This window comes from Ochlerotatus camptorhynchus, unplaced genomic scaffold (assembly GCF_037179485.1).
Source record: "Ochlerotatus camptorhynchus isolate MF236.1 unplaced genomic scaffold, CSIRO-AGI_Acam_v1.1 ptg000003l, whole genome shotgun sequence".
NCBI classification, from domain to species: Eukaryota; Metazoa; Arthropoda; class Insecta; order Diptera; family Culicidae; genus Ochlerotatus; species Ochlerotatus camptorhynchus.
In genome coordinates this window covers 1,641,081-1,653,440 of record NW_027040495.1, presented here as the reverse complement: position 1 = coordinate 1,653,440, position 12,360 = coordinate 1,641,081, and the positions used below count along the sequence as shown (strand labels likewise).

At 38.3% G+C, this 12,360-nt stretch overlaps 1 protein-coding gene across 1 annotated transcript in view; it reads left to right on the top strand.

Annotated features, from left to right (window-relative positions):
- The window catches only part of LOC135712021 (somatomedin-B and thrombospondin type-1 domain-containing protein-like), a 164,100-nt gene that overhangs the window by 48,536 nt on the left and 103,204 nt on the right, over positions 1-12,360 (top strand). The window contains exon 2 of the mRNA XM_065235024.1: positions 156-619. Within this exon, the coding sequence (XP_065091096.1) occupies positions 382-619 (238 nt within the window). The 5' untranslated portion in view covers positions 156-381. The remainder of the gene's footprint in view (positions 1-155; positions 620-12,360) is intronic.

Genomic DNA, 12,360 nt, shown 5'->3' with positions numbered 1-12,360 from the left:
CAACTATCAAATTAAATGGCTGTTTTGATTCAAACAATGAATTTTCAATCAGAAAAAAACTCACTTTACAGTGTAGCGAATGGAAAATTCCCCTTGACTATTTGTATTTCAAATGCTAGTCCATTAATTTCATGATCAACATTTTTTTTTCACAGGTGCCAAACGATTTGTGAGATGTCTTTGTTGAGGGAATTTAACTGACTCCATTTATGGCAATTGAGCGCTTGTGGAATGTGGCACCGAGACGCCTCCTTGACAAAGTTACTCAAGACGGATAAGAAAGCTGATTAGAGGTGTAATTTCGCAAATTGGAGATTATTTTTTCATTTGCGGTGGAAATCTTCGCACAAAAGAGAAAAAGCAAAAGCCAAAAGCGGTAAAATGTGCGCCGAGTGTTTGATGGTGTTTCCGTTGGTGCTATCAGTTTTTGTGGTTAGCGTTTACGGTGGTTCGTGTCGAGAAGCCACGCTGTGCTGCAATGGTCGAGATTCGTCGTGTGTAGTGCAAAAAATGCTCTCAAATGCCGCAGCAAATGATTTGAACGTGAAACCATGCTACTGCGATCATGCATGCTTGAAACTGGGTGACTGCTGTTCTGATTTCAAGGCATACTGTGGAGGTAAGTCATCAACATTCATTGTGCTCTCGAATAATTTTTGCATTGCGACTGGGAGTTACAAGTTCAATTAGACTGATTAAGGGGGTTGAGTTGAACAATGTCCATGATTATAATTCAATTATAGACGAATGACTAAAAGGGCGACACCTGGTAACTATACTGCAACGTTGTTTTGACGCGCCGGGAGTTCATTAGCGGAATGCCGCTTTTTTTAAACAATGTTAATGAATCTGTTTCACGCTTCAGTAGATTTTTTTTAAATTAATTAATGAGTAGCGATGACTATTATCCTCATAGAGCATGGCAATTTAAATAATTTGCATTAAAACAAAAATTCAACGTGTGCTGAGGATGTATTTTTTTCTTGTATAATGTATATCGGATTATAATTAGGGGCTGTTCATAAACTACGTAGACATTTTTTATGGGGGGGGGGGGTGGAGGGGGCAATCATCCACGGCCCATACTAATTTTATAAATGTTGTATGGACAATTGTCTACGCAGAGTGAGGGGGGGGGGGGTCAAGAAACAAAACAAAAAACTGTCTACGTAGTTTATGAACGGCCCCTTATCCATTTTCTTATATTTTAACACCACTAGAAAAATAACTTCCTCAACTTTTATTTCACCAAGCTACCTGGTTCTGTTAAAACACCGTTAATTTGGGATTATTATTTTTAAATATTACATCCTGGACGCCACTACAAAGTCAGTAGTTCAACAATCAATTTAAGCATGGAACATTCTAATAGATATTTGTCTGAGTTGACAGGAAAACAAATGTTTGGCAATATCAATCAGATTTAGCGGCCTGTTTACAGATTCGACCAAAATCAATTCGAAATTTGAATCACCAAACCCGTCATTTTGTAACATGATAACTATTTATAGGCATGTTAACATAAAGTATCATTATGCTTGCCTTACCACACAATATTCAAATTCATGCATTGGTGTTGGCATAGAAAGAAAGCTCACCATTAATAACTGGAACTGCATCTAGAATACAGTTGTCAGCCGGCAAAACGCAAGCTACAGAAGACTAAAAGATCTAGAAGAAGATAGTAGGGTGGTTTTCGATGTAGTATTACGAACATTTCAATAAATTCGATAATTTAAAATGAAATTTTTAAGTTCGTATTATTTATGCGAAATCATTACGAGTATGAAGCTTGAACGAAGAAGCTTCATGAAAAAGGCTTCTAGTAAGAAGTTTTTATGTGCGTGGAGGAGGGAGGGGGGTCTCCTCGCAGCCCTTCTTCTCTCTCCATTTACTCTGCAGCTCCGACAAAATCTACCAGCTATGTTGGCACTTGGAAAACTGCCCTCCTCTCGACACATTTCATCGACGACATTCTCCACGTTAAGAACGGGCATCTCTCTTCGCACTGCGACAGTCCACTTCGAACCTAGGACAGTAGAAGACCACATGCTCCAGCGTTTCGTCCACGTTGCCACACTCCAGACAGAGGGGTGACGTTGCGTGTCCGAGCGATGCAGGTATTTCCTGAAGCAGCCGTGGCCAGACAGGAACTGCGTTAGGTGGAAATTGACTTATCCGTGTTTTCTGTTCACCCAGGTCGCTATTATTGTGGATGATGTACACAGTTTTTCCATTTTTCTTCATGGTGGCTTAGAAATTGGAATGCTACTTTCCTATTTTTATGTTACCTTACATTTTTCCTGTTTCCGAGACTCAACCACGAGTATAAGTGGTTAAGTCGTCTCTGTTTTCAACGAGAGAAGAGTATTCCGCTACAGATGCCGGACTCAACGAAAATCGAGATGACAAAGATTCAGCAGCAAGGACACAATACATAAGCGGTGAGATCTAACTGATTACAACTAGATATAAAAATATGAAATGCATCCTACTACACCATCGTACAAATAAGGTTCACCTGTGCATACAATGCCTTGGTTGTCTTTGCATGCACGTAACCTATAGCTCATACCGTAGTAGGCTGTGTATTAAAAAAAATGATTTACTTAGTTTGACAGTTGCAAAGACATTTCAATCGCCGTGGGAGTGTCCCGGTGGACCGTCAAAAGGGTTTTAGACCGAGAAAAGAAAGGACAACTATCCGCGAAGATGGCTACAGGTCGTCTGAGGTCAGCTCGGGTTCCGAGGGCTATCGCTGCTATCATAAGGAAGATTCGGGTGAATCCAGTGCGTTCAATAAGGAAAATGGCAAAGGAACACGGGATCAGTCACTTTACGGCACGGAAGATCGTAAAGGAAGATTGCAGGGCGAAGTCGAGGGCACAGAAAAAAAACTCACATGATTACCAACCGCATCCGGGAGCTACGAGTCGAACGATGCAAGAAAATCTTGAACTTCCTGAAGCGAAACGAACTTCGGTAATCCTGTTCACCGACGAGAGCATGTTTACCGTCGATCCCGTATCAAATTCCAGAACCGATCGGTATATTAGTTCTCTTCTAAAAGACATGGCCGAAGAGCACAAGAACGTGTATCTGACCATGCATCCTGCTAGCGTTATGGTGTTTGGATTGGTATCTTCCGATGGCAAAACAATGGACCCGGTGTACATTCCAGATGGCGACAAGGTCAACACCGAGGTCTACATCGGGATTTTAAGTAAGTATGTTCTCTTCCGTGGATCAAAGAACAGTACGGTCCGAAGCCAAAAAGTATTTCAACAAGATGGGGCTCCGTGCCACACCTCGAACCGCACTCAGAAGTGGTTGCAGGAACATCTTCCGTTCTGGGCGAAGGATATGTGGCCGCCATCCAGCCCCGATCTTAATCCGCTGGATTACTCAATATGGCGCGTCATGAACGCCAAGGCCTGTTCTAAATGCCACCCGAGTACAGCAAGCCTCAGACAAACATTGACCCGTACCTGGAGATAAATTGATCCAGACCAGGGGTTGAAACAGTTGACGTTTTTTACTACACTCACTTTGTTGTCGAGCGCGACAGTCTGTTTTTATTCGTATACTCATGCTCTACCGTCGTCTCTCTCACACAACACAACCGATAGAATAACATTCGAGCAAAAAGAAAATTATCAAATAACTATCATACGACATGAGTGATTTCGTTCTAATGGCTCAATTTGGTGTAAATTAAACCATTTCTGATCAGAAATGTTATTCCTAAGGCAGTATTGCATGCTATTTTCAGAATTCACACAAGCACAACATCAACAGCTCTTATAATGAGAAAAACTAAAATACATACATTCGTGACGGTCTTCGGTGACAGTGTCATATGACAGAGCCTGTCGTATGACATTTGAGTTTAATACTGTACTATGATAGCTTGTTTTGCAAGTGTCGGAGGCAAAAGCAGTCGATTATCACAGAAAATGTGTCGACTACCGTGACCGCTTACAAGACTGATCCAGACTACATTATTAGAACCTGCCGTGCATTCTATATATCCGATGTATTCTATAAGATAGGAGCAGATGGGGGAGGAGGCTCATTTAAGATTACGTTATCTATCGTAGAAAGGAGCCAAGAAGGGGGAATGGACCTAAAGATACAGAAACGAAGAAGTTGTTTCTTCTTACAGTAATACCCAGCATTCCGGAAAAGTACACCAATATTGTACAAATTTGGTTGACACTTCTCGCGTTGGACAAATTGGAAGCGGTTGTCGCAAGTGACCTTAAAATCTTCAATCTTTTGCTAGGTATCATGGGTCACAGTTCAACTTATCCTTGTCCATATTGCTGCACAAGTAAGGCCATGCTTTCTCAAGAGAGCAAGGTTCCAAGAACGTTGGACTCAATAAACACAAGTTACGTAAAATGGAATACTGACGGTGCTGATGATAAACGAGCAAAGACTTTTTATAACTGCGTTTTAAACCAAAGTTGTGTGGAGCTCCTAATCAAAGAAATACTCTGCTTTGTCCACCACCCGTGCTCCATATCGTACTTGGGATCATAAAGGCCATTTACAAAGGTGTTGCAGCTGTTGATCCAACAACTGCTGAACAGTGGGTGAAGCTAAGTTCATGTCAACGTCATAGCAAGTATGGCTTTACAGGTAGAAACTGCCACAAATTAATGGAGAAGAGACCTATGTTGATGGACCGCTCAGTATTTTCAGAAATGTAAGAATTCAATTTAATTCTTCTCTTATTATCATTATCTTAATTAAGAGGCTATTGGTAGGTACTTGACCGTTTTCCTGAGGTGTTCAAAGCATGCCTTCAAGAAAACTTAATTTCTGGATATCTTTAGAGAATTGAAGAATTTGCAGAGGGTTGGATTCATGCACGACTACCAAATAGCTCCAAGTTCCATATCTTACGCTTTCATGTTCCAGAGTTCTGCAACTTCGTAGGATCAGGGTAGGGGATATATGGCGAACAGGAGTGCGAATCTGTCCATATTGAATTTTGACTAACATGACAGAAGATGAAAGTTCCAGATACGTCAGAACATTACGACGATCATTTGCTTCGTTCCGTGGTTTTATACAACAACAGTGCTCATTTGTAAAAACTATAGCATATCCGAACAACAGATCATTCATCTATATTCGTTATTTAAATACACACTTTTAATTATATTTAATCGAAAAGCCTACGTCGTAGGATAATGACTTCTCTACTTACCTCGGTTTCTATTTTACATGTTCTCCACCGCTCTGCTGTCTCTTTTTTAATCAAAGGGGGGGATGAGGGCTATTACTTCCAATGTCTTGGTTATTCAAAAGTTACCATTGTAAAACCATAGTTTAAATGCTAGAAAAACAAATGGAAATATCAGACTTGCCGAATTTTTTTTATGTAGAAGTTGTTCTACAAAACACACCGTGTATATATATCTCTAACGATTAATTTCCCTGCAGAAGGAAATTACGCTCACCACGTTAATGACTATCCGAAATTGTTTGATTTCCGATTTGTGATTGCTTTTTTTAAAGAGTATAGCGATTTGCAGTGTTTCCATATTATTTTTTTTATCGATCAAGAGTTTTAACAGAAATTATAAACATGCATTACTCCAAATCTACATTTTTGTATGCTAGCCCAGGTTTAAAGTCATAGAAAAAACACACTGTGAATCGAACATATAATACTATGAATACCTCAGCATTGCGCTGGTGTTGCTGTTGCCTATCGACCTCAATGAACAGACGAATATAAACTCAGCAACAGTGAATGCTAAAACCGAATTAATTTGATTCAATTTTAAATTAATATTGTCGTTCAGAATATCCATTATCCGATGAGCCGCAAAGTGAACATTGTTTGACAATGGTTCGGGACACTAACGTCAGGGAAGATAGACATCAATTCTCGTTTGCTTGCATTCTTTTGGCTATGTTCCTGGTTTTCTCCACTCCACTGCTACATTCTGAACATTTTTTCCTTTGTCTGTCCTCTCATCTCGTCTCATCTTTATCATTGTCATCATGTTCTGCCCTGTGCTGTCTCACGAGTCCAGTCAAGTCCGGGGCGATGAGATTTACGCGTGTCTGGCACGTTCGGAATATCTTGCGGAAGCCCGGTAAGAATTTTCTAATGACGGACAACTTGAGGAATAGTAATGAGAGCGTGGTATGAGATGTTTTCATGAATGAATCGTGCGTTTCCTGGTATTTCTGTTATAATTTATAAGGTGCATTTCGTTTATCTATTCCGTGTAGAGTAAGACTGTATGATGATATTTCCGAAGCCTATGATGAGTATGTATGATGATATTTCCGAAGCCTATACGAAGTGAAATTCGCTATTACAATCGTGTCACTTTTTTTTTATTGGAGAAGGCTGAACTGATTTGAGCGCAACCAGTGCATATTGGTTCTTAGAATGTGATTCATATAGGTAAAAACGTTCCGTATAATAAATTAATTGAATGTCCCTCAGAGCCCAATTCTTGCATGCATCATTTGCTTTTAAATTATTTTATTGCACACCGTGTAATAATAATAAAATATGGCTAAATGCATGTGGGAATGAAATTCTTCCGCAAGAAAAATAATTAGTGATTCTTTTGGTTGGTTAAACGCAACTTTTCGGTATATTGTACTTACGATATCAGTTATTTGATTGATTTTTTTGATCCGGTTAATAATGGAAGCAAAATATACGCAGCAGCTATTTAAGGGGAGGTTTACTTGGATTTTTTCAAAAAAATTGATTTTTTTTGCATAAAATGAAAGCTACAAGTGTGTAGAATATGTGGCCAAAAGGATTTTACGATCCGAAACATAGGGGAAATGCAGGTAATGTCGGCCTAAGTGTCCCTAATTTGGGCCCATACATAAATTCAGCAATCAACTAAATTTTCAATAGCAACCAAAAATATCCATTAGTAACGTCCCAATAACGCGTTCATCTAGATAAAATTGATAAATAGCAGACTTTTAGCGATGGGCCCAAATTAGGGACATGTAGGCCGACATTACCTACATTTCCCCTATTTAGCGAGTTATGGCGCTTTGAGTGAACCTTTGTCATGCGCGCTGAGGGACGCAACAAAAACTTTAAACGCGTTTTTCTCGAAACTATATTTTTTATAACAACTTAGAGCTTAGGGCTTGAACAAATGATCCGATTTACAATCGGAAAATTGCGCTTTAAAGGATACTATTTTTTGTATGGCTTATACCTTAAATGAAAAAAAAAATTGTTAGTTACTATTTTTTAAGCAAGGTCAAAGTGAGAAAAAAGGGGTAAAAAAAGCACTAAATTTTCAAATGTCCATAATTTGGTCAATTTTTGTCAGATTTCGTTCTAGTTAGGTATAAGCCATAGGGAATATTATCAACTTTAACCACAATAAAAAATTTTCATTTCAGTTCACCACCAGAGGGTGTGCACTCGAAGTTCTGCAGCAAAACCTGACTGACACTCCTCCACGCGAGCCGCCATTTTGAGCCGCCATTTTGTTTTTTTACCTTCAAAAAATTTCCAAGTATTCAGGAATAGTGGACAAATATAATTATCGAAACCGGAAGTTCGTATGTCTTTTCATTCTCATGAACAAAAAAATCCAAAGTTCAACTGTTTTTCAGCCAAATCCAAGTAAACCTCCCCTTAATAGGCGTTAACTCCATAGGCAATAATCCAGGACCAAGAGTTCAAATGTGTTCCAATTATTGAACATTTTTTCCAACTTTCTTTCGCTGATGGTATGAAAGTTGCAAATCGTATACTGGAAAATAAATACATATGTTAAAAGCCAATACGTTACATTCGTGTAATCTCCAGTTGCAGTTGGGACGTAATAACTATGACTAATAAGAAGAAATTATCAAAATTTCGATTTAAAGAATTTTTATTTCAAAGGCACTTTTACTTCCCTGGTGATATAATTCTAAACTAAACTGTACACCACCCAATAGGTCTTGTGTATCTGAACAACTCGACCAAAGGGGCAAGTCAGTTCGTACACTGGGGAAGAAATTTTCAACTAAACTGGCCACTATACAATAGGTCTTATAAATCTGATCAACTTTGTCAAAAACAGCAACTATCTATCTAGTTGAATTTTCAAGTTAAAGCAAGTAATTATAAGTCAAATCGTATACTCGCCGGGCCTGGTGTGAGACTGTAAAACTGAGCTGTCCAGTATACAATAGGTCGTGTTAAAGCAATCTTCTATCTAGTCGAGATGTCGACTCAAGCAACCCTAATAAAAATAAACATTAAAGAGAGCTTAACGACGTGTTCGGAGTATCATCCAAATCATTTGTGGGATAGTTTACCCATCCGGGATACAGTTCGTTTATGGTATTTGTTTATTAGAGAAGCTATATCTATCAAATGGCACTAGTGGTTAGTGTTTTTTTCGAGTGAGATATGATAGGTCTTGTCATTTAGAACTGAAAACAGCAAACTTCTATGTAGTCGCACTTTCAAGTGCGTTTTCTAGTGTACACTCATAGACTTAAAAGAAAATTTTCTTTATTTAAAGCATATATTTGAAGAAAATTTGACGCACTTTCTACTATTTTGATAGAAATCCTTCTCAATTTTGAGTTAGTATCATCGGCCGTCTAACGATGTCACAACAGTGAAAATATATGATGGAAATATATTTCTTACATGGATTTAGCGAATCCACATTTAACAAGAATATTTCATAGAAAGTTACTCGAAAGCCATTGGAGAGGTTTATCAATTTTGCCCAATATCTACATTATTGAATTTGATATTTCAAAAATGTCCAAAAACTAAACAAAACACTTTATGTTATAAGTAATCATGCGGTAATACAGCATCATTATAGCTTTTTGATTTTAATACCCATAATTTCCATATTTTCGTTGTATGTGATACATTTGCCCCCGAATCGTGGTATTCAATATAGAGTTGCGTTTATTAGCTTTGTTTCAATGCTACATAAAAACAATACAAAGAAGTAAAAACTATTGGAAACATCCATGAAGTATTGATGCCAATATTTGGTTTCTTTGTAGACGTCAATGCTTCAAAATCAATCTTCTTAAGAACATTACTTTCGATATTCAGCAAACAAAAAGAACTCAGCCATTCATCAGTTGTCAAAGTCCTCCAAGGGTCTCCCTTAGCTCAGTCAGTAAAGGCACAGCTACAAAGTAAGACCATAATGGATGGGGCTGGGTTAGATTTCCGGTTCGGTCTAGGAATTTTTCGGGTTGGAAAAATTCTTCACCTCCCTGGGCAGTATGATTGTATTTGCCACACAATAATACTTATGCAAAAATGGTACAGGCATCGAAAGCTCTCAATATATAACTGTGTTGGTGCATCTAGAACACTAAGTTGAGAGCGTGCAATAAGATAATGTGTGATAAGCAATAAGCTTAGAATGCGAAGAAGAAGAAGAAGAAGAAGAAGAAGAAGAAGAAGAAGAAGAAGAAGAAGAAGAAGAAGAAGAAGAAGAAGAAGAAGAAGAAGAAGAAGAAGAAGAAGAAGAACAATGTCCTTAATGACTCTAATTTGCAATTAATCAAAGCTAATTTGCTGAAAGATTTTTCACGTCAACTCAAAAATTGGCGACCAACAAGCTCAGATATATTGGCAGTCGTGTACAATTAAATTAGTAGTTCAGAGATAAACTTTATGATTGAACTTAAAAAAATATTTTTACTATAGCAGACAACATACGATAAATGAAAAAATGCAACAATTATTTGCTCATTCTCCATGGCCGGAAGTCTGGAGCAATTGATCTCTCTCTCGGCCCTGTGCGAGCCCCATCTGGGCCGAGTTTGTTAATTTCATCTAGGCATTTGATTGATGCGAATGCTGCTGAGATGGAAACATCATATCGGAAATCGGTATTCATTATGTTTATGTCGGAGGATTACGGAACAGCAGTGACAAATTTATTTTTCATTATGTGGATGAAATGGCAGTGAAGAAATTCCCTGCCGAGCTGGGTCTTACATGCACACTAGTGCGTGTACGAGGTGTGTATATGGAAGTGAAAATGGAAAACTCACCTCGCTGCCTTTTCTCAATCGGAAGGGGAACATTTTATATGACGGAATAAAGAACAAGTGTTTCTTGTGCAGGATCGAGGTGCACCAGATGAATTCATGCCCTAGCGGAAGACTCGGAAACAGTCAGAAAAGCGACAAGAAGAGGACGAAGAGCAAAACAGAATGATACAAAAGAACAACAGAGTGGTAACACATACGCAGGTGTTGTGACGAGAAGTGTACAGTTGGATAGCAACAACAATGAAACAGAGGAAGCGACTGCGGTGCTTGATGAAGATGGTGGAAATGGAAGATGTGATGCGCCCAGAAGCTGAAGAAAACAGTAAAGAGAAGACGATCCATGATTAATCCCAGACGCACACACTACCAAAAAGCCATGTAAATTTCCGTGCCCTGAGACCAACACATGCAAGTGGCCCAAATGACATAAGAATCAGTTGAAAGAAACGAGAAAATAAATTCAATCAATCGTACTTTTTGTCGAGTTGCGTATGACTCGGTTTGGGAAGACTTAATTTTACATGATATGTTCCGTTACGTTCCATAATTTATGTCAAAGATGGATTACGTCTCGTGTGAAATTAGTTATTTTTAAGTGTGCAGCAGCGTGTGATTAATAGAGTGTTTACATCTGTGGGGATTTGCTATCGCTAGTGTACTATCCAACTAGCACGAATTTCAGTTGCTCTTGAAATCTCATGCTGGTAGACGCTGATGCCCTCTTTACATTATGCTAGTGAGCGTTTTTGCTAGCAGCTAGCTCATTAGCGCTAGTGAAATAGGATAAGTATTAACACCGCATCGGTACCGGAATGAAGAGAGCTACAAAAAAAGTTGGAACAGTGGATGCAACAGCAAAAACGAAATGAGAAGGAAGTCATGCGTTTGGCTTCAGAAAAAAATCGAAGAGGAAGTTTCGGGCAATGGAGAAAGCTGAAGCCGACGGTAAGTTGTGTTCTAGGAAGAACAAGAAGAAATCATCACTAAATCACATCAATCAAGTTTCAGAATAGTGTATTCAATCAATGAATGGTATGATTATTGTAATGATTCTACTGTTGAGCCTACCAGATAAACGATGGAAATGGGTGATGCGCATCAAAAGTTAATATTCCACATTGTTACAACTAAGTAGCGATTATTATCATTGGTTTTTTTTTTACGTGGGACGTATCACCCGCGTAAAAAGCGACTCCAGTGTATTTATACATGAAATTTACTTTTGAAGAGTCACGTTGAAAAGTTTCATGGAGAACCCTAGGGCTATTAAGATGTATATAATTCAGTTTCTGCGCCTTCGAAGCAGGCAACATGTATTTCAATGAAAAAAGAGGGTGAAAATGACATTCATCGAAAAGGTTTGTTTTTCATTGGTCAGTGTACAAAAAAAATATTAAAATGAATTTAAAAATCAAGAACGGTAAAACGGAACAAAAATGGAAATTTGAAGGAATTAAGCTTCTTTGTATGAAAAAAAAAATCATTCGATCATTCCTATTCAGACCGCCGAACTTGTGAATCAGAAGCTAATGTAATCTAAAGCGAATTTGAAGCCAGTATTGTAATCTAAAGCGAATTTGAAGCCAGTATTTTAAATTGAATATTAGTTGAATCTTTAAAACAAGTGAAAGTTAAATAATAAATTTCCAGAACCTAAAATTTCAAATAAAAAAAAAAAAACTTCAAAACGTAAGCACATGTTTTGGAAAATAAAAAACCAAAATACCTATTTAAAGATAAATAAATTTCGAAAATTGAGGAAAAACAAAAAACGTGAGTCGGAAGAATATTTTTAGTAAGTGTGGGAGCTGAAAATATAAAAAAGTTTGTGTCAGGTAATTTGGTGGAAATTAGCCGATATTGGATATCGGTGCTGCACAGTTGGCACCCGTAACCACGCAATTCGTTTCGTCTCACGGTTGCGTACCGTCTGCCAAAAGTTGTCTGTTGGGGGAAAGTCCACCACAGCCAGTGGAATCGCCTAGGCTCACGACCCGCGAAAGAAATTTTTAATACCAGTCTAGATCAACTCCCAACCTCCTCTGCATCGTCGCCGGTGGATTCGGGTGATATGACCACCTTACTCTCTGCAAGGTGGAAAACCGTACAGGATTTTCGGGCAAACGCTTCGCAGCGTGGCAAATAGACTGATGCAAAATTTGAAATTTTCACTCCACAGTGTTCAAATGGTTCCAAATCGGGTCCTGATTAGCCTCCAAAAGTTTAAACTCATTTGATAAGAAACTGACTTGGCACAAACCATGGAAATTACCGTGGAAATTACTATGGGAAAACAAAACTTTTTGTTCATTGTCTTAT